Source organism: Dasypus novemcinctus, chromosome 4, assembly GCF_030445035.2.
Source record: "Dasypus novemcinctus isolate mDasNov1 chromosome 4, mDasNov1.1.hap2, whole genome shotgun sequence".
Lineage (NCBI taxonomy): Eukaryota > Metazoa > Chordata > Mammalia > Cingulata > Dasypodidae > Dasypus > Dasypus novemcinctus.
In genome coordinates this window covers 71976576-72001855 of record NC_080676.1, presented here as the reverse complement: position 1 = coordinate 72001855, position 25280 = coordinate 71976576, and the positions used below count along the sequence as shown (strand labels likewise).

Sequence of the window (25280 nt, the reverse complement as noted above, 5' to 3'; positions counted from 1 at the left end):
AAAAATACATCTTAAAAAAAAAAATGAAGTGTGGATACTTAATGGAAAAAAAAACTACACGAGCTAGGATTTAGTAGCTGTTTGCACAGTAGTCATGTAAGAATTGATAAGAACTCTGTAGGAGATAATGTTTTTAAAAAAGCACTAAGGCACAGGTAAGCAGTTAAAGTATTAATATTACATAGTAAAAAAAAAAAAAAAAAGAGGGAGCAGATGTGGCTCAAGTAGTTGAGTGTCCACTTCCCACATGGGAGGTCCTGTGTTCATTTCCGGTACCTACTGAAAAAACAAAAACAAATGACAGCAAAACAAATGACAAAACCAACTCAGGGGAACCGATGTGGTTCAGTGATTGGGTGCCGGCTTCTCGCATACAATGTCCTGGGTTCAATCCCTGGCCCCCAGCATCTCAAAAAAAATAAAAAATAAAAAAGGAGGAAATAAATCTGGAAAATATCTTAAGGGAAAAGTGGTTTAACTTACTGCTTTCTTTCAGATAACTTTAAATCCAAAGAAAACATAAATAAAATATCTGAACATATCAAATCCATGAAATGCCACTGTCACAAATACTGTATATCTGATAACTTTAAATCCAAGTAAAATAAAGACACACATACAAACATCCTAGTATAATATATTTAAGAAAATAACACGTGATATATTGCCATCACAAATATACAATAAAAAGAATGGGGCTTTATTTATTCACTACAAAATTAAAAGAGTTCTGGAAAAAAATAAACGAAAGATCATCCTTTCTGAAAAATTTCTGTGTTTAACCATCACAACTGAGATAGCCATTTCATACATTTTAAAGTTATGTTTATTTTAAAAGGTGGCAATGATTTCAGAAGAATATTTGTAAGTGAGAAAATAAACAAGAAACAAACAAAAAAAGATTACTAATAAAGGGAAATTAAATTGTGATGTGTTAACAAAGAAGGGAAAATGAGCACATATGCTTTGATTAATGAAATGTCATCTAACTGAAAAGTTACAAGTGCGGAAAAGCATTTTTGTTCCAGACAAGAACAGGTGGAAAATGACAATGCGCTAATTCAACATATATTTTATTTTCATAAAATATAGAAAGAAATTAAAGAAAGACAAATTAAGCCATTAACTATTTTTCTCTTTACTTCCATAAATAGGCACTTTTACAACATAACAAAAATAAAAGGCCATAATGGGTTAATGTAAGAGCACAGCCTAAAGATGAACAAAATTTAATATTCATTTCACAAATTAAGAATACTATTCTTTCTGATATTTTGCATTGTAAACACAATTACTGAGCACCTATTAAATTCTAACCTATTATTAATTCATGAAGAAGAGGACCAAGACAAACACCTTATCTGTACTTAAGATCACTGCCTAGAATCAAAAGTCAGACAAGTAAAGAATAATTACAATGAAGGTTGAAAAATAAAATGATAGCAAACATTCAATAAAAACATAAAATAGACATTAACTGACACATACTTAATAAGCGATAGAATCAATTTGAATTGCTTCTCCAAATTATAAAACAGTGCAAATACAGTATCTCATTACTTTATTGAATTAAATGATAAAGATCTAAAATACCTTTCACTGATTATTTTCTACCTAATTAAGAGTTCTTGACATTAAAAGGAAAGTTAATATACAAATTTCAATAGAGCTATTTATGTTAGATGAAAATAAATGATAGGTATCAGGATATAAAGGAAAATACTATTCTTGAATTCTGAACACCAATCAAAAAATTGCCATAAAATTTTATGATATATTTCAATATAAAAGGAATATATAACATGTTAGTCTTAAGTATGCATACAAGGTATATTCCTAATTTTAGTTTTACCTGAACTAATCTCTAAGGATAATTGAGAAATCCTTAAAAAAAAACAAAACCAAAAAAGAACAACAAAAATCCCCACCAATATTAAAATAAGGAGCCATGATTTATTTACTTTATAAAATATTTTGACATTTCATGATTTTCAAGGAAAACACCAATGAAAAAAATATTAGGGCTTAAATTCATCATCCACCAATAAAACTTTTTAATCCTAAAACTGGCTATTCTATGGGGCTGATTAAAACCCCATTTAATACTTTAATACTTAACTATTTAAGGGTGAACATTCAGTTGCTTACCTTGTGATTTCATCATCTCCGAGCACTGCTTTTGAAACTGGTGAGTATCTGGATGGTGATGCAGGTGTTTGGCCCAAGTAGGCAGATGGGCTAACATGGTTATCAACAGGCTGAGAAGCAGCTTCAAAACAAAGAAAGGGTAAATACTTAAAAAATGAAATACGCTACTCAGCACCACATTTGTGAATTATCAATTTCAAGGACAGTTAACGTATAATTCATATCCACTTATTTATTTATTTTAAAGATTTATTTTTTTAATTTATTTCTCTCCTCTCCCTCGCCCCCTCCCCCCACATCTGCTCTATGTCCATTCGCTGTGTGTTCTTCTGTGACTGCTTCTATCCTTATCAGCGGCACCGGGAATCTTTCTCTTTTTGTTGCGTCATCCTGCTGTGTCAGCTCTCCGTGTGCGCGGCACCACTCCTGGGCAGGCTGCACCTTCTTTCGCGCTCCCTATGGGGTGCACTCCTTGCGCATGGGGCTCCCCGTCCCCTGAGTGGCATGGCACTCCTTGCGCGCATCAGCACTGCGCATGGGCCAGCTCCACATGGGTCAAGGAGGTCCTGGGTTTGAACTATATGGTAGGCGGACACCCTATCCATTGCGCCAAGTCCGCTTCCCATATTCACTTATTTATGTATCAGAATTTAGTAGATTTATTTATCAGGTAAAATATTAGACAAGCTTAGTTTTTAGGTAAAAATGAGTTTAGGTATTCAGATTAATAATGCAAACTTATCCTATTTGGTTTCTTTTGAGAAACTAGAACTTTTTAAAAAGGAGTTTTACATTAACTTATTTGAACAATGGAAACCAGAAACAGTCATATAAAAGATTCTCATAGAAGACTAAAATAAATAAATCTTAAGTACAATAATTTTTCTGAAAAGTTTATTTTGTAGGTTACCATTTTGGAGAAGTATATATTCAAAATCTGTCACTAATGAAAACCAAAGTTTAAAAATAGGCGCAATAGCCTAATCTCATGAGGTCAGATATGTCAACCCAATTCATATTTGTATATTTTGTTGTGCACTCATTAAAGAATGGAAACATGTTAAAAAGCAAAAACAAAGAAGCAAAAATTATCTATTTTTTTTCATTTCAGTCATAATAAATGGCATAGATAAGTTGCTATTCTAACAAGAGAGAAAATTACAATGCTATTCCTAACCATGCTTTCCAAAGATCCAGGTAAGCAACACATTTCAGTATAGTTTCTGAAGACACATCTCATTTGAATTATTACTGAAACACACAGAAAGCAATATTTAACTTTCTTGAGGCATTAACTATGATAAATATACAAAGCATTTCAAAATCAGCTGAAAAGTTTATTATTCCACCATCAGTCCTTCATCATATTACTGTCTTCTAGGCAAAAAGCCCCATGCTACACATTGGGGGTACGACAATGCAGGTACTATTTATTCACATTAATACAGTTGCCAGGGAGGTAACATAAGAGTTAAGTGACCTGAGTGAAAGACTAAAATGACTAGAACTACGGTGTAATGGAACAATACATGCTCTGTCACAAGGAGGCAGCACCTATACATCTCTATTTGTCTGTAACCATATAGAAAGGAAGTATATAATGTTTCTTGACTTTACAGGGCTAATAGGTCTAATATATCTATTAATATTATACACTTACAGTGCCCAACAGTAACTGTTTCCTATCCAGTTTATATATAAGATGCTCTTTTATATTTCAGCCAAGGACTTTTTACCAATGGCTCTTGACTTTGACTGTTCAAAGTCTTTCCTGGGTAACATGTAAGAATATCTGGAATTTTTAAACGAGATGTCATGTTGCCTTAAGGCATAAGGCACAGAGCCCTATAATCACCAGCCTTTTAAAGGTTGACTCTTAAAAATTCCTTTGCTGCATTATGTTTGGATGGAACAAACAAACAAAAAACAATTGGACAAAAATTGAGTTGAATAACTAAACTAGAAAATGTACGTTTTCCATGATTTTTCATACCATGTCCAGAATGCCCCTTTATTCAGTTTTCTCTGGAGAAGCTAACTAAACACATAAGGCATAGTATCTAAGACAGCAGGGACTAAAAATTAATGTTCCTACTAAAAAAACGACATAGTCCCAAAGAGGGATCAGTTAAAACAGTGCTATATCTTATAACCCAATCTTATATAAAAAGATGCCTAGGCCAGGAAGCAGCTGTGACTCAATTAGTTGGGCTCCCGTTTGCCATATGGGAGGTGCTGGGTTCACATCCCAGGGCCTCCTTGTGAAGGCAGGCTTGCCCACATGGCCCGGATACCTGCCCGCCAGCAAGTTCCGCGGAGAGCCGACTCAGCAAGGTGATGCAACAAAAAGGGAAACAAGTAAAAACACAAAAGAGCGCACAGCAAATGAACACAGAGAGGGCAAAACAACAAAGCAAGCTGCAAGGGGGGAATAAATAAAAAATAAATACAGACATACTGAAGTCCATAGCGAATGGACACAGAGAGCAGACAGCAAGCAAGCCGCCGGGGGGCGGGGGGGGGAACAAAAAAAAAAAAAAAGATGCCTAGGAGATTACAAAACAATCAAGTTCAAGTCAAATTTATTTATATCTTTAGATATCAAGATTAATGATCCAGGTCCTATAAGGTTTGAAAGAGAAGCAAATGGAAAAGCTTGAAGTGAAAACAGGAAGAGACTGGTAACCAAATCAGAAATTTAATAAGGCCTTTCTGTTGAAGAGAATGAACGATAAAATGATAAGATACATTATATAATACAAAAGAACTAGCATTGCAATGTTAGCAGAGAAACTATGCGCTTTGTGAGCTAGTGGACTTTTTTCTCTCCATTAGTAATACTGAGGAGTGAAAGAATAAAGAATTTTAAAAAGAGCGAAGAGAAATAACAGACCTGTGGGACACAGCACATACTAATACATGTATGGAGGGAATCTTGGACAAGAGAGGAGCAGAAGGAATATTAAAACAAATGATGGCAGTAAATTTCCCAAATTTAATAAAAGCAATGAACATGCACATTCAAGAAGCCCAACGACACCCAATCAGGATAATATTGAAGAGAAATACAGCCAGATACTGATGAAATTGTTGAATGCCAAGGATAATGAGAGAGTTCTGAAAGCTGCAAAAGAAAAGCAATGTGTTATGTGTAAGGGAGTCCCAATAAGATTAAGTACTGACTTTTCATCAAAATCATGGAGACAAAAAGGCAAGGGGTTAAAATATTTAAATTGCTGTTATGAAAATAAATGCCAAACAAGAACTTTATATCCAGCAAGATTTTCTTCCAAAAATGAGGGTGAATTTAAGATACTCCCAGGTAAACAAAAACTGAAGGAGTGTGCCACAATTTGACCTGCTCTATGATCAATGGTAAATGGAGTTCTTCAGACTAAAAGGAAAGGACTCTCAACGGGGATTAAAGTGACATAAAAGAAGAAAAGACCTCTGGGGTAAAGGTCACCTGACCCTCTGGATAATTAAAATTGCCAGTACTATTGTATTATACTTTTTGGTATGTAACCCCAATTTAAACTCTCACAGGTAATAAATTACAAAAGAATGAAAAGGATAAATCTATGGTTTTGGACACACAATGTATAAAGATATTATCTGAACAAGTACAACCAAAGGGTGGTAGGGAAAAGTGATATACTAACAGTGTATGTGTATACTATTGAAGTTAAGCTGGCATCAAATAAAACATGATTAAATGTTTTAGATTTAAGATATAATATGTTAGTCCCATGGGAATCACAAAGAAAATCTATGAAAAAATTATACAGAAACAAATGAGAAGTGTCTCAAAATGGCACAATACAAAAAAATCAAATAAATATGAAAGCAGGCATTAAAGGAAGGATTAAAGGAAAAGAAAGATATAAAACTTATAAAAAACCAAATACCAAATGGCAGAAGTCATCCATTGTTAGTAGTGACTCTAAATGTAAATGGTATTAACTATTTTACATTTATAAGGTAGTGACTGACAAAATGGATAAAAAAGCACGACCCAAGTATGTGCTTTATATGAGTCTCACTTTAAAGTCAAAGACACAACTAGGTTCAAAGCGAAAGGAATAAAAAACAACAACTCATGCAAACAGTAACAAAAATAGAACTGGGGGTAGCCATACTAATATCAGATAAGAGAGACTTTAATTCAAAAACTGTTGCAAGAGACCCCAAAATATATGAAGCAAATATCGACAGACTTGACGGAAGATATAGATGGTTCTATATTTAGAATAGGAGACTTCAATACAGCACCTACAATAATGAATGGAACTAGACGGAAGATCAATAAGAAATAGAAGATTCGGACAATACTCGAAAGCAACTATATTTAATACTTCACCCAACAGCAGCAGAATTCATATTCTTCTCTACTGCACATGGATCATTGCCCAGGATAGATTACATATGAGGTTACAAAACAAGTCTCAATAAAATAAAAAAATATAGAAATCATATAAAGTATCATCTGTGAACAAAATGAAATTAAGCTAGTTATCAATAACAGAGGGAGAAAAGGAAAATTCACATATATGTGGAAATTAATGTATTTTTAAATAACCCATAGGTCAAAGAAATAATTATAAGGGTAATTAGGGAAGATTTTGAGGTGAATGAAAAAAACACAAAATACATCAAAACTTAACTGCATGCAACGAAGTCAATACTGACAGGAATTTATGGCTGTAAATGCCTACATTAAACAAGAAGAAAGCTCTAAATCAGAGGCCTAATCTCTCAACAGGATGATCAACAAGAAGAGCAAACTAAACCCAAAGCATGCAGAACAAAGGAAATAACAAAGATCAGAATGGAAATAAATTAGAGAATTAAAAACAATAGAGAATCAATAAAACAAAAAGTTCTATGAAAAGACCAACAAAATTGATAAATCTTTAGCAAGACTGAAAATAAATAGTGATCAAATAATTAAAATAAGAAAGGGGGGACATTATTACTAATACTACAGAGATAAAAAAATTTTAAGAGGATACTATGATCACTAACTGTATGCCAACCAATTAGATAACCTAGATGAAATGGATAAATTCTTAGAAACATATAAAGTACCTACACTGTCTCAAAGGTTCTAGTCCTTTAAAGGGTAAAGAAATTGAATCAGTAATCAAAAACCTTCCAACAAAGAAAAGTCCAGGGCCAGATTGCTTCACAGGTGAATTTATGAAAGATTATAAGAAGAAATTAACACCAATCCTGCTCAAATGCTTCCAAAATTTTTAGGAGGCCAACACCACTCTAATATGAAAGTCAGATAAAAATGTGACAAGAAAACTATAGATCAATATTCCTAATAAATATAGATGCAAAAATCCTCAACAAAACGCTAGTAAACTGAATACAACAGCACATTTAAAGAATTAAACACCATGATCAAATGACATTTATTGTGGTATGCAACGGTGGTTCAATAAAAGAAAATCAATGCATGTAATCCACCAAATTAATAGGACAAGTTTAAAAGAAAAGAAACACAGCAAAACACATTTTCTTCTCAATTGATGCAGAAAAGGTGTTTGACAAAATTCTAAAATTACTTCTTGATAACAGAAAACTAGGAATGGAAGGAAATTTCCTCAACCTTTGATAAACAGCTTATATGAAAAATCTACAGCTATAATCAGTGGTGAAAGACTGAAAGTTTTCCCTCTACGCTTAGGAACAAGACAGAGATACCCACTGTCACCACTGTTATTCCACATTTTACTGGAACTTCTAGACAGAGCAAGTATATAACAAAAAAAATAAAAGGCACCCAAATAGTAAAAGAAGATGTAAAACATTCTCTATTTGCAGATAAAACTTAAAAAATCCACAACAAAGCTGCTAGAGCTAATATATGAATTCAGCAATGTGGAGTGGTTCAAGACCAACATGTTAAAATCAGAAGTGTTTCTATACACTTGTAATGAACAATCTGAAGAGGAAATCATAAAAATTCCATTTACAATAACAAGTAAAAGAGTAAAATATCTAGGAATAAATTTAACAAGGGATATTTACTTGGGAAACTATAAAACACTGCTAACCCAGTGAAGAAACCTAAATAAATGGCAGGTCATGGACTGAAAGACTAAATATTGTTAATAAGGTCAATTTTACCCAAAGCAATTTACAGACTCAATTCCAAACAAATTTCAAACAGCCTTCTTTGCAGAAATGGAAAATAAATCAAATTATATTAAAGGATAAGGGGCCCTGCATAGCCAAAATCATCTTGAAAGGATGAAGTCAGAGCACTCACACTTCCTGATTTTAAAACTTATTACAAAGCTAGAATAATCAAAATAGTATGGTAATTACAGAAGGATGGACATATAGACCAGTGGAATCAAACTGAAAGTTCAGAAACCCTCACAGTTCAATTCATTTTTGACAAGGGTGCCAAGTCCACTCAGTGGGGAAAGAATAGTCTTTTCAACTGGATATCCACATGCAAAAGAACACACATGAAGCCCTCCCTCACACCATATACAAAAACTAATTCAGAGTGGATAAAGACCTAAATATAAGAATTCAAACTAAAAACTCCTGGAAGAAAACATAGGAAAGACTTTCAGGAATTTGTGTCAGTCAATGGTTTTGTTGCAAAAGCAACAAAAGAAAAAAAAAAGTGCATTATCAAAGGACTTCATGAAAGTAAAAACGCAACCTACAGAATGAGAGAAAATTATCTGAAAACCCCACATTGATAAGGGTTTAATATCCAGAATATATAAAGAAATCCCACAACTCAACAACAAAAGAAAACCCAATTAAAAATGGGCAAAAAAGGATGTGGAGTCAGTGGCCGCTGGAGGTGCTGAAGGTAGGGAGAGGGAAAAAGAGGTGTAATATGGGGGCAGTTTTGGGACTCGGAATTGTCCTGAATGACAATGCAATGACAGATACAGGCCAGTATATATCCTGCCACAACCTACAAAACTGAGTGGGAAAGAGTGTAAACTATAATGTAAACTATAATCCATGCTTAGTGGCAATGCTCCAAATGTGTTCACCAATTGCAATGAATGTACCACACTACTGAAAGAAGTTTCATTGTAGGGAACGGTGGAAGGTGTGGGGAGTGGGGCATATGGGAATCCCTTATATTTTTTTCCGTAACATTTTGTGTAGTCTAAGTATCTTTTTTAAAAAATTAAAAATATATTTTAAAAAATGGGTGAAAGACTTGAAAAAATAAGTGTTGGAGAGGAAGTGGAGAATAGGAACTTTCATTCATTGCTGGTGTGAACGTAAAATGGTGCAACCACTGTGGAAGACAGATCCACAGTTCTTCAGGAAGTTAAATGTAGAATTACTATATGTCCCAGCAATCCCATTTCTAGGTATTTATCTAAAAGAATTGAAAGCTGAAACTTGAGCAGTTATTTGCACTTCAATGTTCACAGTGACATTATTCACAATGGACAAAAGATAGAAGTATCCCAAGTGTTTATCAACCAATGATTGGATAAATAAAATGTGCTACATACATATAATGGAGTATTATTTGGCTGTGAAAAGGAATGAAGCTCTGATACATGTCACCACATGAAAGAACAATGAAGACATCATGTTTAGTGAAATAAGCCAGGCACAAAAGGACAAATTTCACAGGATCTCACTGATAGAAACAATAAAAAACAAATGCATAAAATCAGCAACTAGAATACAGGTTACCCAGGAACCTGGGAGGGGCTAAGGAACAGGAAGTTAGTTTTTAATTGGTACAGAATTTGTTTGGGGTGATGCAAAGTTTTGGTAATGGATAGTATGAATGTATGTTACTAGAATAAAATAAAAATTTAAAAAGTCCATAGGACTGTAGTACCCAAACACTGGACCATAATTTAAACTATGGATTATAGTTAATAGCAAACTTATAACAATATTCTTTTATTGGTTGTAACTAAGGTACCACAGTAATGCAAAGTGTTAATAGCAGGGCTGGTGTATGAGAACTGTATTTTCGGCATGGTTTCCCTGTGAACCTATAACTGCTCTAATAACAAAATGATTTTTTTTTTAAAGTGGTGGAAACCCAATAGCATACTGTTTAGAGAAAGAAGTCAGTTTGAAAAGGCTAATAATGTATGGTCCCAACTATATGATTTTCTAGAAAAGGATTTACTATAAAGATGACCAGTGGCTGCAGGGGTTGAAAGTGGAATGAGGAAAGGGATGCCTAGGTGGAGTACATGACATTTTTAGGGCAGTGTAACTATTCTTTATGATACTGTATACTGCTGGCTATATGACATTACCAATTTGTCAAAATCCACAGGCTGGTGTACACAAAGAGTGAATCTTCATGTAAACTACAAACTTTAGTTATTTATAATATACCAATACTGGTTTATCAACTATTGTAACAAACTTACTATTACACTAATGTAAGATGTTAATAAAGGAGACTAATGTGCATGTGTGTGTGTATGGGGGGTCATATGGAAACATTCTACACACTGTACAATTTTTCTGTAAACCTAAAACTATTCTAAAAATAAACCTCATTATTAAAAAAATAAACATTATTAGGCACTGATTTTACATAAAATAGTAGGATGATTGTTAAACATTTAGCTAGAATTTGAAGATTAATATCCCAACCTTACCATTTTTTTAGCAATAAAGCTTTGGGGGAAGTCATGAAAAAAAAAATCAACAAAAGAAAGACAAACCAACAGAAAAACAGTAAAAGAATTAAACAGATCATTGACAAAAGATGACTGTCCAATGTGAATAAGGACATGCAAAGGGACTGAACATCAACAATCACCAGGGAATTTCAATAAAACCACAAGATGAAGAATTGTCACCATTATGTAATCAATTAAAGAGTGCTAATACCAACAGCTGGTGAGGATGTGGAATAACTGGAGGATAAACTGCTTTCTACATTTTGGACACTGTTAAGCAACTGAAACTTTGTATGCAAGATAAAGTATACATAAGAATTTTTAAAAAGTAGTAAGGTTCTTTCCTTTGACATAAAAGAAGTACAAAACACTATTTACAAAATTACAAATATTTTAAAAATTCTACAATTTAAAAATGAACACTCAGAAAAGCAGATTACAAAGAGCTCATTTAAGATCTTTATTACTCTTGGGTGGCTTCAAATATAATAAATGCAATGCACAGGACAAAGCTTTCATTTCTTGATGAAAACAAACATTAAAAAACATATTCAGGGAAACGGATTTGGCCCAAGCAATTGGGCTCCCATCTACCATATAGGTGGTCCAGGGTTTGATACCCAGGGCCTCCTGATGAAGACAAGCTGGTCCGTGTGGTGAGCTGGCCCACGCGGAGTGCTGCCCCGCACAGGAGTGCTGGCCCACACAGAGGGCTGGTTTAACAAGATGATGCAACAAAGAGAGACACAGTGAAGAGATAATAAGAGACACAGCAGACCAGGGAGCTGAGGTGGCACAAGAGAATGACTGCCTCTCTCCCACTTTGGAAGGTCCCAGGATTGGATCCTGGAGCCGACTAATGAGAATACAACCAGACACAGAAGAACACACAGAGAATGGACACAGAGAACAGACAATGGAGGGAGAGGGGAGTAAATAAAAAAAATTAAAATCTTAAAAAAAAACAACCACAAAAAACATATTCAAACCTCTTCTTGGCTTGTACTTAAAAAAAAATGAAAAACGGGAAACTAAAATAAGTAAATACTTTTATAACAATTCAATACCATGCAAAAAAAGTGTATTGCACACAAAGAATTAGCAATACATTAGGAGCTTGCATTATAAAGATAATCTCTTTTCTAAGATGGGAGAGTATAGAGTTTTATGCATGATTTTTGTTCATTTGTTTCTTTTTTGTTTTTTTAATTGTACATGACTTTTGAAAAGCCTTTGTTTTAGAAATATGTTAAATCAGTGTTTCTCAAAGTGTAGTCCATGAGCCAGCAGATTGAGAAGAAACAGAATTGTCTGAGAGTTTATTAATGTAAAATTCTGTGTCCCATCCCAAAAATATTAGAACAAAATAAGAATCTGTATTATTTGCAAATACCCTTTTTCGACTATTATCTACATAAAAATTTGAGAATTGTGGTGGATTGAATTGTGTACCTCAGTTTGGACATGTTCTTGGTCCACATTCTGAAAGGCATGAATTGGTTGTAAATAAGATCTCAAGATATTACTTCAGGTAAGGTATGGTTCAACTGAAAAAGGTTGGGCTTAATCTGGGTTTCTGGAGTCTTTAATAAACAGAATGAAAGTCTAACAGAGAGAAGCCACAGGGAGCAGCAAGAAGTAGTAAGCCAATGGAATGCAGCAGAGAAAAGAGAAGATGCCACCATGTGTCTTGACATGTGACAGAAAAGCAAAGGATCAAGTATTGCCAGCAGCCAGCCCCAAAATGCCACAGTCTTCTGGGAGAAAGCATAGCCTTGCTGATTCCTCAATTTTGGATTTCTAGCCTCAAAACTATAAGCCAATAAATTCCCACTGTTTAAGCCAACTCATTGTTTTAGTAGCTGGAAACTAAAGGAAAAAATCAATGTCTTAAATGTTAAAAGTGCTGTTATAAAATAGTAAAGGTGAAAAGAGGACTTCCCTTCTTACTACGAAGACTCTGATTTTAAACTGATTTTTATCTATTAATTTAACATGCTTAATAATTCCCTTAAAATATTTTTATAATTTAAAAAATTTATTGTGGCACCTTTCATTAAACTGTATAACATCTAAGGAACTAAGACAAATTTAAGCAAACAGACTTACAGTTGGTGATATCAGGTGGTGTGTAGCCATCATTCATATACATACTTGTGGGTTTTGCCACTTTCAAATAAACAAAATCAGATGTGTTCTTTAAAGCAGTTACTGCTTCTTCATGAGTAACTTCTTCTAAACAAACACTATTCACCTAAAAGAAAATCCCAAAAGACATTTATTTTCACTACCTTTCTGCTCTCTGCTTATAAACAACTACACCAAAATAAAAGGAAAATGTGAAATTTTTAATATATGTTAATGGAATTGATAATGTTGATTTCAACCCCTGTTCCTCCCATTCCCCTAGCCTGAACCTCCTCCCATGCTTATGCATTTCAGAATATGTAAGGATATATTTTAGTGTTTTTTAAACAAATGAAACCATATTAAAGTTTTTGTTTCGCAACTTGGTTTTTAATATAAGATGTCTTATAGGTCTTTTTATGTTGGGACATGTAGAGCTACTTCCTTTTTTAAAAACTCCTATGAAGAGGACAGTGGGAAGATGGCTGGTTGAGTAGGAAGGGAGCCCTAGGATTTAGTCCTCTGACAAAAACAACTATTAAAAAAGGCAAGAACTGAGGATTGTGGAAAGATGGTGTCAGATTAGGTAGACAAGGTCAGTTCTCTCACAAAAACAATGGAGAAAGAGCCAAAAGCTGCCTGAGGGCTCAGCAGAATAGGACAGTGCTTCACAACTCCCAAGAGGGCGAGGAAAAGTGAGATGAAGAACCCAAAACAACAAACTGTAAGTTACTTAACCTTCCAGGAGTCGAGAAGGGCTCACCTTCCTGACATCCAACATTAAATGGAGGTAAAACCCCTGGCTCTTTGCAGCTGACTGAGGGGAACAGACCTCTTTCTCCCTGTCAGCCGTTATAAGGGAAAAGGGAGGGGAGCGGAAGGGGAGCTTTTCTTCTGTCAATTCAGGCAGTAGAGTATGCTTTGAACCTAGGCTCTGACCAGACCAAAACAAAGGAAAACTCAGAGATACAGCTTCCTGGAAAGGTGCGCCAACAAGTGCCATCTGCTGGTCAGTCTAGAAATTGCATAGACAAAAACTGCAATTGGGTCTCTCTGTTCATTAACTTCTAAGAGATAATCTGTACCACATCAGTGAGTCCCTGGCATGGTTTTGATAACTTAAGCTGGGAAATTTTAAAGACTTAGGATAAACTGAACCAAATATCAAAGAAGAGTTGTGAAAAAATTGTAACAATAGGCAAGAGAGGGAAATTGGTCGTCAGAGTAAATTCACTAACATATTCAGATGCCTAGACATCAGCAAAAAATTACAAGCCATACTAGGAAACAGGAAGAGATTGCCCAGCCAAAGGAACAAACCAAATATTCTGAAGAGATGTAGGATTTAAGACAATTAATCAATGATAATCATACAATTCTAAATAAATTTAAAGAATTGAAAGAAAATGTGACTAAAGAGATGAAGGATATTAAGATGACACTGGGTGAGCATAAAGAACAATGTGAAAGTCTGCAAAGAACTTCAAATTGAAAGACACAATGGCTGAGATTAAAAATACAATTGAGGCACATAAGAGCAAATTTGAATTGCTCTAAGACAGAATTAGTGATTTCGAAGACAGAACATCCAAACTGGAAAAGACAGGAGAACAGAGATGAAAAAAAATGGAACAGGATCTCAAGGAACTGAATGAAAAGCAAAATGCAAAAACATATGCATTATTGGTGTCCCAGAAGAAGAAAACAGAAAAGGGGCAGAAAGAATATTTGAGGAAATAATGACTGAAAACTTCCCTACCCTTATGAAAGACATAAATATCAATATTGAAGGACAATGCACCCTTAACAGAATAAATCCAAACAGACCTACCCTGAGACACCTACTATTCAGAATGACAAATATCAGAGATAAAGAGAAGATTCTGAAAGTGGCAAGAGAAAAAAACAAAGCATCACATACAAGGGAACTAAGATAAGATTAAGTGCTGACTTCTCATCAAAAACCAGGAGGAAGAGAAGAGAGTAGTATGATGTATTTAAGGTACTGAAAAAAAAAAAAAAAAACTGCCAGCCAAGAATTCTGTATCCAACAAGAAGAAATAACTATACTATTAATAAATATTTATGCACCTGGCCTCAGGGCCACAAGATACTTGAGGCATACATTGGCAAAGCTGAAGGGAAAATTAGACGTCTCTACAGTAAGAGTTGGAGACTTCAAAACACCACTCTCAGTATTAGATAAAACATGTGGACAGAGAATAAAGAAACAGAGAGCCTGAATAAAATGATAAATGAACTAGACCTAACAGACATCTATAGAGTACTATACCCCAAAACAGCATGATATACATTCTTTTCAAGTGCCCATGGGCCCATCTCCAAGATGGACCATATGTTGTACCACAAGACAAGTAAAAGTCTCAATAAATTTAAAAAGATTGAAATTATACAAAAACACCTTCTCTGATTATAAAGGAATGAAGTTAGAAATCAATAATGGATGGGAAAGGGTAAATTCATAAATAAATAGATATTAAACAATACTTAATCAGTGGGTCAAAAAAGAAATTGCAAGAAAATTCAACAAATACATTGAGATGAATGAAAATGAAAACACAGCACATCAAAACCTATGGGACACTGCAAAGGCAGTGCTGAGAGGGAAATTTACAGCCCTCAATGCTTACATTAAAAAAGGAAAAAGAACTAAAATTGAATACCTAACTGCACACCTAGAGGACCTAGAAAAAGAACAGCAAACTAATCCCAAACCAAGATGAAGAAAAGAAAGATCAGACCAGAAATAAATGAAATCAAGAAAAAAAAAAGCAACAAAACTAAAAGTTGGTTCTTTAGGAATATAAACAAAATCAACAATGCCATAGCTAGACTATAAGAGAGAGAGAAGACTAATGTAAATAAAATCAGAAATGAGAGGGGGGGGACATTACTATTGACCCCACAGATATAAGAGATCATAGGAGGATACTATGAGTAACTATATGCCAAAAAAACTAGAAAATGTGGATGAACTGCAAAAATTCCTAGAAATACACAACCACCTATACTGACACTAGGAGAAACAGAAGACCTCAACAACCCAATAACAAGAAATTGAAATGGTCATCAAAAAACTCCCAAGCACGAAAAAAACACATGACCAGATGGCTTCATAGGTGAATTCTACCAATCATTCAAAGATGACTTAATACTGATCTTGCTCAAGCTCTTCCAAAAATTTGACCAGGAAAGAATGCTACCAAACTCTTTCAATGAAGCCAACATTATCCTAATACCAAAACCAGATGAAGATACTAAAAAAAAAAAAAAAAAAAATTTACAGACCAAAGTCTCTAATGAATAGAGATGCAAAAACCTTCAACAAAATACTTGCAAACAGAATCCAAAAGCACATTAAAAAAATTATACACCACTATCAAGTGGGTTTTATTCCAGGTATGCCAGGGTGGTTCAACACAAGAAAATTAATTAGTGTACTAAATCACATTGATAAACTGAAGAAGGAAAATCACATGATCTTCTCGATTGATGCAGAAAAGCCATTTGCCAAATTACAGCACCCTTTCTTGATTAAAAAAAAAACAAACACTCCAAAAGAGAGGTAGCAGTTTGGCAATGTTTATGAATTCCAAAAATAGATATTGGATTATGTTTGTAAACTGGTCTGTTTCTCTGGGTGTGATTAAATTATTATTAGGGCGTTGATAGGGCCACATGAGTAGGATGTGGTGGGCAGGGACTCACAGAGAAAACCAGGCAACAGAGAAGAGAGTTGGAGTTTTGATGCTGGAGTTTTGAGCTGAAGACCTGGGAAATAAGCACACAGAGGCGCTTGGTTATGAGGAAAGAGAAAAGGCCCTGGGGGAAGAGAAATAAGTTGTTCACCTGATAGTCTACAGCTGGCCTTATAGAGATAGCAGAGGTACTGAGCCCAGACAGAAGCAAGTCTAGGGAAGAGAGGAACCCAGGAAGTCTGAACCCTTACAGAGGTGGGCAGCCATCTTGCTCCAACACGTGGTAATAAATTTGGTGAGGGAAATAACTTATGTTTTATGGCCTGGTAACTGTAAGCTTCTACCCCAAATAAATAGCCTTTATAAAAGACACTTCTCATATAGAGTGCATATATGAAAAACCTACAGCTAGCACTGTACTCAACCATGGAAGACTGAAAGCTTTTCCTACTGCAATCAGGAAAAAGACAGGATGCCCACTGTCACCATTATTACTCAATATTGTGCTAGAAGTTCTAGCTAGAGCAATTAAGCTAGACAAAGAAAAAAAAGGCACCCAAATAGGAAAGGAAGAACTAAACTTATACTATTTTCTGATAACATGACCCTGTATCTAGAAAATCCTGAAAAATCCACAACAAAGCTACTAGAATTAATAGACGAGTTTAGCAAAGAAGTGGGATGCAAGACTAATATGCAAAAATCAAAAGCATTTCTATGAACTACTGATGTGCATTCTGAGGAGGAAATCAGAAAAAAATTCCATTTATAATAGCAACTAAAAGAATAAATTATTTAGGGATAAACTTAACCAAGGACATTAAGAACCTATATTCAGAAAACTACAAAACATTGCCAATAAAAAACTGAAGAAGACTGAAATAAATGGAAGGACATTCTATGTTCAGACTGGAAAACTAAATATTATTAAGATGTCAATTCTACCCAAACTAATTTACAGATTCAATGCAATCCCAAAAAAATCCCAACAGCCTTTTTTGCAGAAATCGCAAAGTCAATAATCAAATTTATTTGGAAGGGTAAGGGGCTCATAATAGTCGAAAACGTCATAAAAAAATGAAATTGGAGGACTCTCACTTCCTGATTTTAATGCATATTACACTTAGCTACAGTGGTGAAAACAGCATGGTAATGGCATAAGGACATACAGATTGACCAATGGAACTGAATCGATAACTTGGAAAGTTCAGAAGTACTTAGAACCTAGAAGTATAATACTGAGAGCAGTGACAAGAATAGACATCTGCACACCAATGATCATAGCAGTGTTACTGATGACAGCCAAAAGCTGGAAACAACCTAGGTGTCCAACAACTGATGAATGAAGAAACAAATTGTGGAGTATATACACAATGGAATATCATGTAGCAGTTAGAAGAAATGAAGTCATGAAACTCGACATGGATGAACCTGAATGACATTATGTTGAGAGAAGCAAGACAGACACAAAATGACAAATGCTGAATGATTGGCTATTATGAACTAAATATACTATGTGAAATATAAATCTATTGTGTGAAATATGAATAAGGGTAAAACTGCAGGTATAAGACCGTTCTTCTTAAAGCTGAAGAAATGAAGGTTAATACTACAAAATATTAGTTATCAGGAAAAAAACAACACATTATACCAAGTGACCAGATACAGAGTACTATATATTGTATGATTCCATTTATACCAAATGTAAATACAAATAAGTTTATAAAGATGAAATTAGATTACTGATTATGGAGGGCTGGGGAAGGAATGCTAAGGAATGCAAAATCTTTCTTTTTGCAGTAATGAAATTGTTCTACATTTTTCAGATGATGAATGTATAGCATTCTGATTATACTAAAAGCCACTGATTACACACTTTGGCTAGACCATATGGTATGTAAATATATCTCAATAAAACTGCTTAATAAACAAATAATTTTGCAAGAATAGCGAGAAATAGCAGCTATGTATAGCAGGGTAAACATACAGATTGAGAGGTGAGGAATTTCTTGTGTTTTTGTCTGTTTTTTATTATTATTACTATTGAAATAATCAAGGGAAGTGAATTTGGCTCAACTGATAGAGCATCCACCTACCACATGGGAAATCCAGGGTTCAAGCCCAGGGCCCCCTGACCAGTGTGGTGAGCTGGCCCATGCACAGTGCTGATGTACACAAGGAGTGCCGTGCTATGCAGGGGTGTCCCCTGTGTACAGGAGTCCCATGTGCAATGAGTGCGCCCCGTAAGGAGAGCTACCCTGCACGAAAAAATTGCAGCCTGCCAAGGAGGATGCAGCAAGATGACACAACAAAAAAGAGATGCAGTTTCCCAGTGCCGCTGAAAAGAATATGAGCAGAAATAGAACACACAGCAAATGGACACAGAGAGCAGAAAATTGGGGAGGGGGGGGATAAATAAATCTTAAAAAAAAAAAGAATGAAAATGCTTTAATAATGAAATGATAAATACACAACTATGTGACTATACCACATACCACTGAATGTGCACTTTTGATAAACTGTATGCTTTATTAATATGTATCAATAAAATTGGTTTATTAAAAAAAAAAAGGCATGAACTGTCTTAAAGAACTATTTTAAAACTCTGGAGGCCAGAATAACACTGTATAGCAACCAGGGAAGAGAAGGAGAAAGAGGCTGAATAAATTACCATCAAGAACAGTGAACTGCTCTCTTCACTCACGGCTACAAGTGTAAATCAACTACTCCTGCAGCAGGCTGCCATGCTTGCTGGTGACAGAAATGGATGTAAAATTCCTCTTTTCCAAAACCAGAGGTGGAAATAGCCAATTACCAATCACGGGTTTGTGTTTTTCTTGAGGCACTGGGGCTGAGGACTGAACCCAGGACCTCATATGTGGGAAGTCAGTGCTCAACCACTGAGTCACAATGACTCCCCTGAATTTTTTTTGGTTTGTTTGCTTGTTGTCTTTTGTTTTTAGAAGGCACTGGGAAATGAACCCAGGACTTCCCATGTGGGAAGGAGGCACTCAACTGCTTGAAACACATCCACTCCCCCCAATCACAGTTTTTGATTGGTGACTTCAGATCCTGGGAGGCCTGGCTCTGAGGGCAGCCACTGCTTCAACCCATCCTGGACAAAGGCAGCAGCAGCCACTGTTCTGATCCACTTGGACAAGGGCAGAAGTAGCCATTGTTTCAAATCGCCCTGGACAGGGGTGGCAGCAGTGGAGACTTAAGGATACAGGGCTTCCTCAGGGTGGTGGGAGACAGTCGAAGGGCTGCATTTACTGGGCAGGCCAAGAAAGCTCAGCCTTGGGGAGCTGTCCAAGAGACTCTTGGTGCCCTTCCTAATCCCTACTACTGGGCCCTGTGGAGCCAGTCTGTGTCCCCTTGTGGGTCCTTGGCCCTGTTTTGGCTGGAAAGACTGATTTGGGAAAGTCCTCTCCAGTGTGCACCTCCCTCCAGAGTGCACCTCCCTCCAGAGTTTGCTGTCCAGGTAAAATCAGCTTAAGACAAAAAAGGAGTGCAAGAAACAATAGAGGCAGACAGTCTGAAGCAAAGGCTTGCTGGCTTTAAATACCCAGAAAAGGAAGTCCTGTCTCCTGAGAAACAGAGAGAACTACCAAACTCCTTTAGACAGGGGAACTTCAAAATAAATAACAAGCAAAAGCCCAGGACAAGACAGGGAAAACATTGCACAGTGCATTTATCTTGCGCAGACCTTACTAATAGAAGGGCTGAAGCTCAAGAAAAATTTTCTTATCACCAGCTGGATAGAAAATCAAGAAACCACACATAGCAGGGAATAAATCTCAGAGTTAATATTTTAATATATTAAAATGTACAGTATGCAATAAAAGAGTAAATGACAAACAAAGAAACAGGAAATGATGGCCCATCCACATGTAGATGATAAAAATCCAAAAAACACCAACAAAGAAGACCAGAATGTGGAAAAAACAAAGTATTTTAAAAAATGACCTTAAAAATGTCCAAGGAGATGAAGGAACTAAAGGATACTAGGACAACAACGAATGAGTAAGATGAGAATATTAGTAAATAGAGAGAAATTATAATAAGGAACCAAACAGAACTACTGCAGTTGAAGGCCACAATAACTAGAGGAAAAAAATGCCCAGGAGGGTTTCAAGAGCAGTTTGGAGCTGGGAGAAGAAAGAAACAGTGACCTTAAAGACAAGACACTTGAAATGAGTCAAGCTGAGGAGCAGAAAGATAAAAGAAATATTCAAAGTGAAAAGAGCCTAAGACACATCTGAGACACCATCAGTCGCACCAATATGCACATTATAGGCGTCCCTGAAGGAGAAGAAACCTGTCACATATTGATTACACTATTGAATGCAACAGGCAAGGAGAGAGTTCTGAAAGCTGCAAGAGAAAAAAAGAACAAGGGTGTCCCAATTAGATTAAGTACCAATTTCTCATCAGATATCATGGAGGCAAGAAGGCAATGGGGTTGAAATACTTAAAAATGTTGATGGAAAACAAATGCTATCCATGAATTTTATATCTGGCAAGATTTTCTTTCGAAACTGAGGGGGAGATTAAGACATTCCTAGATAAAGAAAAGCAGAAGGAATTCGTCACAATTTGACCTGCCCTACTGTAATGCTAAAGGGAGTTCTTCAAACGGAAGGAAACAATTCTCCACACTGCAACAAAGTGGCTTAAAGAAATAAAGACCTGCAATAAAGGAACATACTTATTTCCCCCCAACTGATTTCCAGAAATGTCTTCAACCTGAAAACATTGTATTTGAATGCAATAAACTTGTTGAAAACTGAGTTATGTTATAAATAAATACAAAACGAACGGCTGCATATTATACTATTGTGTGGTTAAACCGTAATTTCTTAAGCCATTCCCATTTTAATAAAGTTGTTTCATATTTTTGTTTGTATAGGAAATCCCAATGAATTTACATAAATAAATGTACATATTTATTTATGTACATCTATATTTTATATAGCTAAGTTCCTAGATATTGAATTCCTAAGAGTCTAAGCATTTTCCACTTTGATGGGTAACACTCAATTGTTCTCTGAACACAGTTTTAACAAATTTACACTCACTACAACATTTATCTGGACCATCACCTGGCTCTTTGCCAACACAGAATAAGACAATTTATTTTTAAAAAGTCTGTGAAGTGATGTATCTATTCCTACACCAATAAAAGGTTACTTTATTATCAATGCTTTAGGTTGTCTCAATCTGGTAGGATAAGTCTCCTCTTTTAGTCCTTCTTTAAACTTTTCTTGCTAATTCTTACACAGTACGTTTTCCAAGTGAACTTTAGAATTGGGATACAGCAAAAGCAGTGTAATTATAATGCCTAAATAAAAAAGAAAGATCTCCTAACTGAACACTTTAAGGAACTAGAAAAAAAAATAAGACTAGTTAGCAGAAGGAAGGAAATAATAAAGATTAGAGCAAAGATAAATGAAATAAAGAATAGAAAAAAAATAAAGAAAATCAATGAAACCAAATATGGTTCTTTAAAAAGATCAACAAAATAAACCTTAAGCTAGAGTTACAAAGGAAAAAGGGAGATTTCAAATTACTAAAATCAGAAATGAATGAGGGAAAAATACTACTGATATAACAGAAATTTAAAGTATTATAAGAGAATACTATGAACAATTACACACCAATAAGTGGATAACCTGGATGAAAGAGACAAATGCTTAGAAACCCGAGAACTACCAAAAATTATTCAAGAAAAAAATAGTAAATCTGAATAGAACTATAACAACTAAAGAGAATGAATCAGTAATCAAAAACCTTTTAACAGTAACAACAACAAAAAGTCCTCAGGAACAGATGGCTTCACTGATGAATCCTACCAAGCATTTAAAGAATTAACACCAATCCTCTTCAAACTCTTAGAAAAATTGAAGGAAAGGAATGCTTCCTAAAAGAGTCAATAAGGCCAGCATTTCTCTATTACTGATGCCAGACAAAGACTCTACAAAAATCACACACCAATATCCCTTATGACTACAGATTAAAAAAATCCTTAACAAAATCCTTGCAAATAGAATTTAGCCACATATTAAAAGGATTATAGAATTATAAATTATGATCAAGTGAGTTGTTCAATATATGAAAATCAAAGTAATGCAAAACATTAGTAGGATGAAGTGAAAAATCACATAATCATTTCAACTGAAGCAGAAATCCAACATTTCAACTGACAAAATCCAACACCCTTTCATGATAAAAGTACTTAATAAATTAGAATTGAAGGGAACTTCCTCAACATGATAAAGGCCATTTATGAAAATCCATAGGTAACATCATAATCAATGGTGAAATACTGAAAGTTATTCCCCTGAGATGAGAAACAAGACTAATATGCCATTTCTCATAATTTCTATTCAATACAGTAATGGAAAGTTCTAGCCAGAGCACTCAGGCAAGAAAAAGAAATAAAAAGCATCCAAATTGGAAAAAAAAAAACAGTTTTATCTAATGGTCTGACTTTTTAAATTAATGTTTTTGGTAGGTAAAAATAAAACAATTTTAAAAGGAAAGAAAAAAACAAGCAAAGGAATGAGAAACACAAATGGTTGATGTTCTAGATCTTAGCTGGGTAATGAACTTGCTAGTTTTCATTATATTATAAATAATAAATTAAGTCAGTTAAAACAAAAGAGGATCACACATGAACAAATGATGACAGCATGTTACATGAATCTAAGAATTAAAATTAAACAATTCTGTGCATCTGAGTCCCCCTACACTTAACAACAACAAAAAAGATGCACGAAAGGAAACAAAAAGACTAGGAAAGTAAAGAAAATGGCAAATAAAGATAATACAAAGAATCATTTTTCAGGTTGTGACTAAAGCAAGCTTAGTATTCAGTCACTTAAACATGAATTAACCATTTCAGATATGTAGAATTCTTAATTCTGTCAGAAATAGGCATTGAAATGGCTTAAAAAACAAAGAAAAAACAGACTTCTTGTACTTACTGCTAAAAGTTTATCTCCAATCTGAAGTTTGCCATCTTTATGTGCTGCACCTCCTTCAATTATTTTGGTTACATAGATACTATTATCTCCAGGAATATGCTGATTTCCAACACCCCCAGCAATGCTGAATCCAAGACCTGCTTGGAAAAGACTAGTTTTAGAGTCTCATCAGTAAACGGTAACTTAAACCCAGAAAGAAATGACAGAAATAATTTAATGAAGGTAATAATTTCATCACATTTAAGTTTTTTAAAACAGAAAAGAATCTATCTAGCTATCTACTTTTCTCATCCTAAGTATCTGTTCTGCAAACAGAACAGTGACAATTATAAATATAGGTACTCCTATAATTACAAATGGCTTCCTTTTTTGAGGATTTCTTCTCAAAGGCTTTTTGTAAATGCAAATGCCCAAAGAGACACTATAAATGTGTCACTTTTCCTTCCATCTTAATTTTACTTCTAATACTTTTAATACCTTCACAAGATTAAAATAACTGAGAAAAATAATAAAATGGTCTGTTGGTGTTGGACAGACTGAAAGGTTTTACAAATGGTGTATACCTTTGTTCTATCCCCAATATTCTGTGAAATAAGTTTTAAGTAAGGAGTTTCTGTAATTCATATATCGCATAGCTTCTGGACTAGACAAATCTCCAACTATTCCTTTTCTTTTCATTTGCTGAACTTCTGAAATCCTGCTTCTTCCATGAAGCCACATGTTAGCATCACTATTTCCATTACCCTCAATATCATGTTTTTAAAATGAGAAATCCCATCTTAACTGTTTTTATTACAGATGAAACTGCTCATGACACACCCTTAAATACTTTCTTCTTTTAACTTAGGCTTTGTGTCTGCTTCTAATGTACTTTGCAGATTAATGATCAGAAGTTACTATCAATACTATATTTGACTTTCAAATATTCAAGGGCAAGAATATTTCATTTCTTTTAATGCTAAAAGTCATTCACATAATGGTACTTAATACAAACGGACAAATCTATCAGACTTTCTAAATCTACCTAAGGCAAAATCAGTAGAAATACAGAAATTCTCTAATTCACAAAAATTCACTGAACAATTAACCAGTATTTTTAATTTTTGAATGTGAGTCATAAACAATTATATTTAACTCAGAAATTTCTTTTTTGCTTGCTTTTAAAAAAATTAGATAAGTTGTGGGTTACAGAAAAATCATGAAACATTTGTTACTACTGATGTTAGCAAATTTTTATAATTGCACTATTAACTACACTCAATGGTTTACCTTAGGAATCACTATTCGTGTTGTACTGTCTCATTTTTAAATAATGTACCGTATTTTTACAAGTTTTTATTTAAAAATTTTTTATTCTGTTAATGTATATACAACCTAAAACTTCCTGCTTTAACCAAATTCAAATAATTCAGACTTCTTACTTAATAATTTCTCTTGGTTTGATTTATCACATACCTTTAGGGCCTTTAATTAGCTTTATTTCCATTATTTTTTCTGATACTGGTTTCCGTCTTTTTACATACAAGCGTACGATAGACCCTGCCTCTTTCAATGCTTCAACTGCTTTGCTATGTGTTACATCATGAACATCTACTTCATTTACTCGTAATATACAGTCATTGACCCTGAGAAAAAAATTTAAA

The 25280-nt window shown here is 34.5% G+C and overlaps 1 protein-coding gene across 15 annotated transcripts in view; it reads right to left on the bottom strand.

The window, feature by feature from the left end:
* The window catches only part of DLG1 (discs large MAGUK scaffold protein 1), a 281505-nt gene that overhangs the window by 92306 nt on the left and 163919 nt on the right, over positions 1-25280 (bottom strand). For all 15 annotated transcript variants that reach the window (XM_058295595.2, XM_058295596.2, XM_058295597.2 and 12 more), the window contains 4 exons: positions 25093-25262; positions 23638-23774; positions 12915-13059; positions 2149-2269 (listed from right to left, as the gene is read on the bottom strand). In XM_058295595.2, the coding sequence (XP_058151578.1) occupies positions 2149-2269; positions 12915-13059; positions 23638-23774; positions 25093-25262 (573 nt within the window). The remainder of the gene's footprint in view (positions 1-2148; positions 2270-12914; positions 13060-23637; positions 23775-25092; positions 25263-25280) is intronic.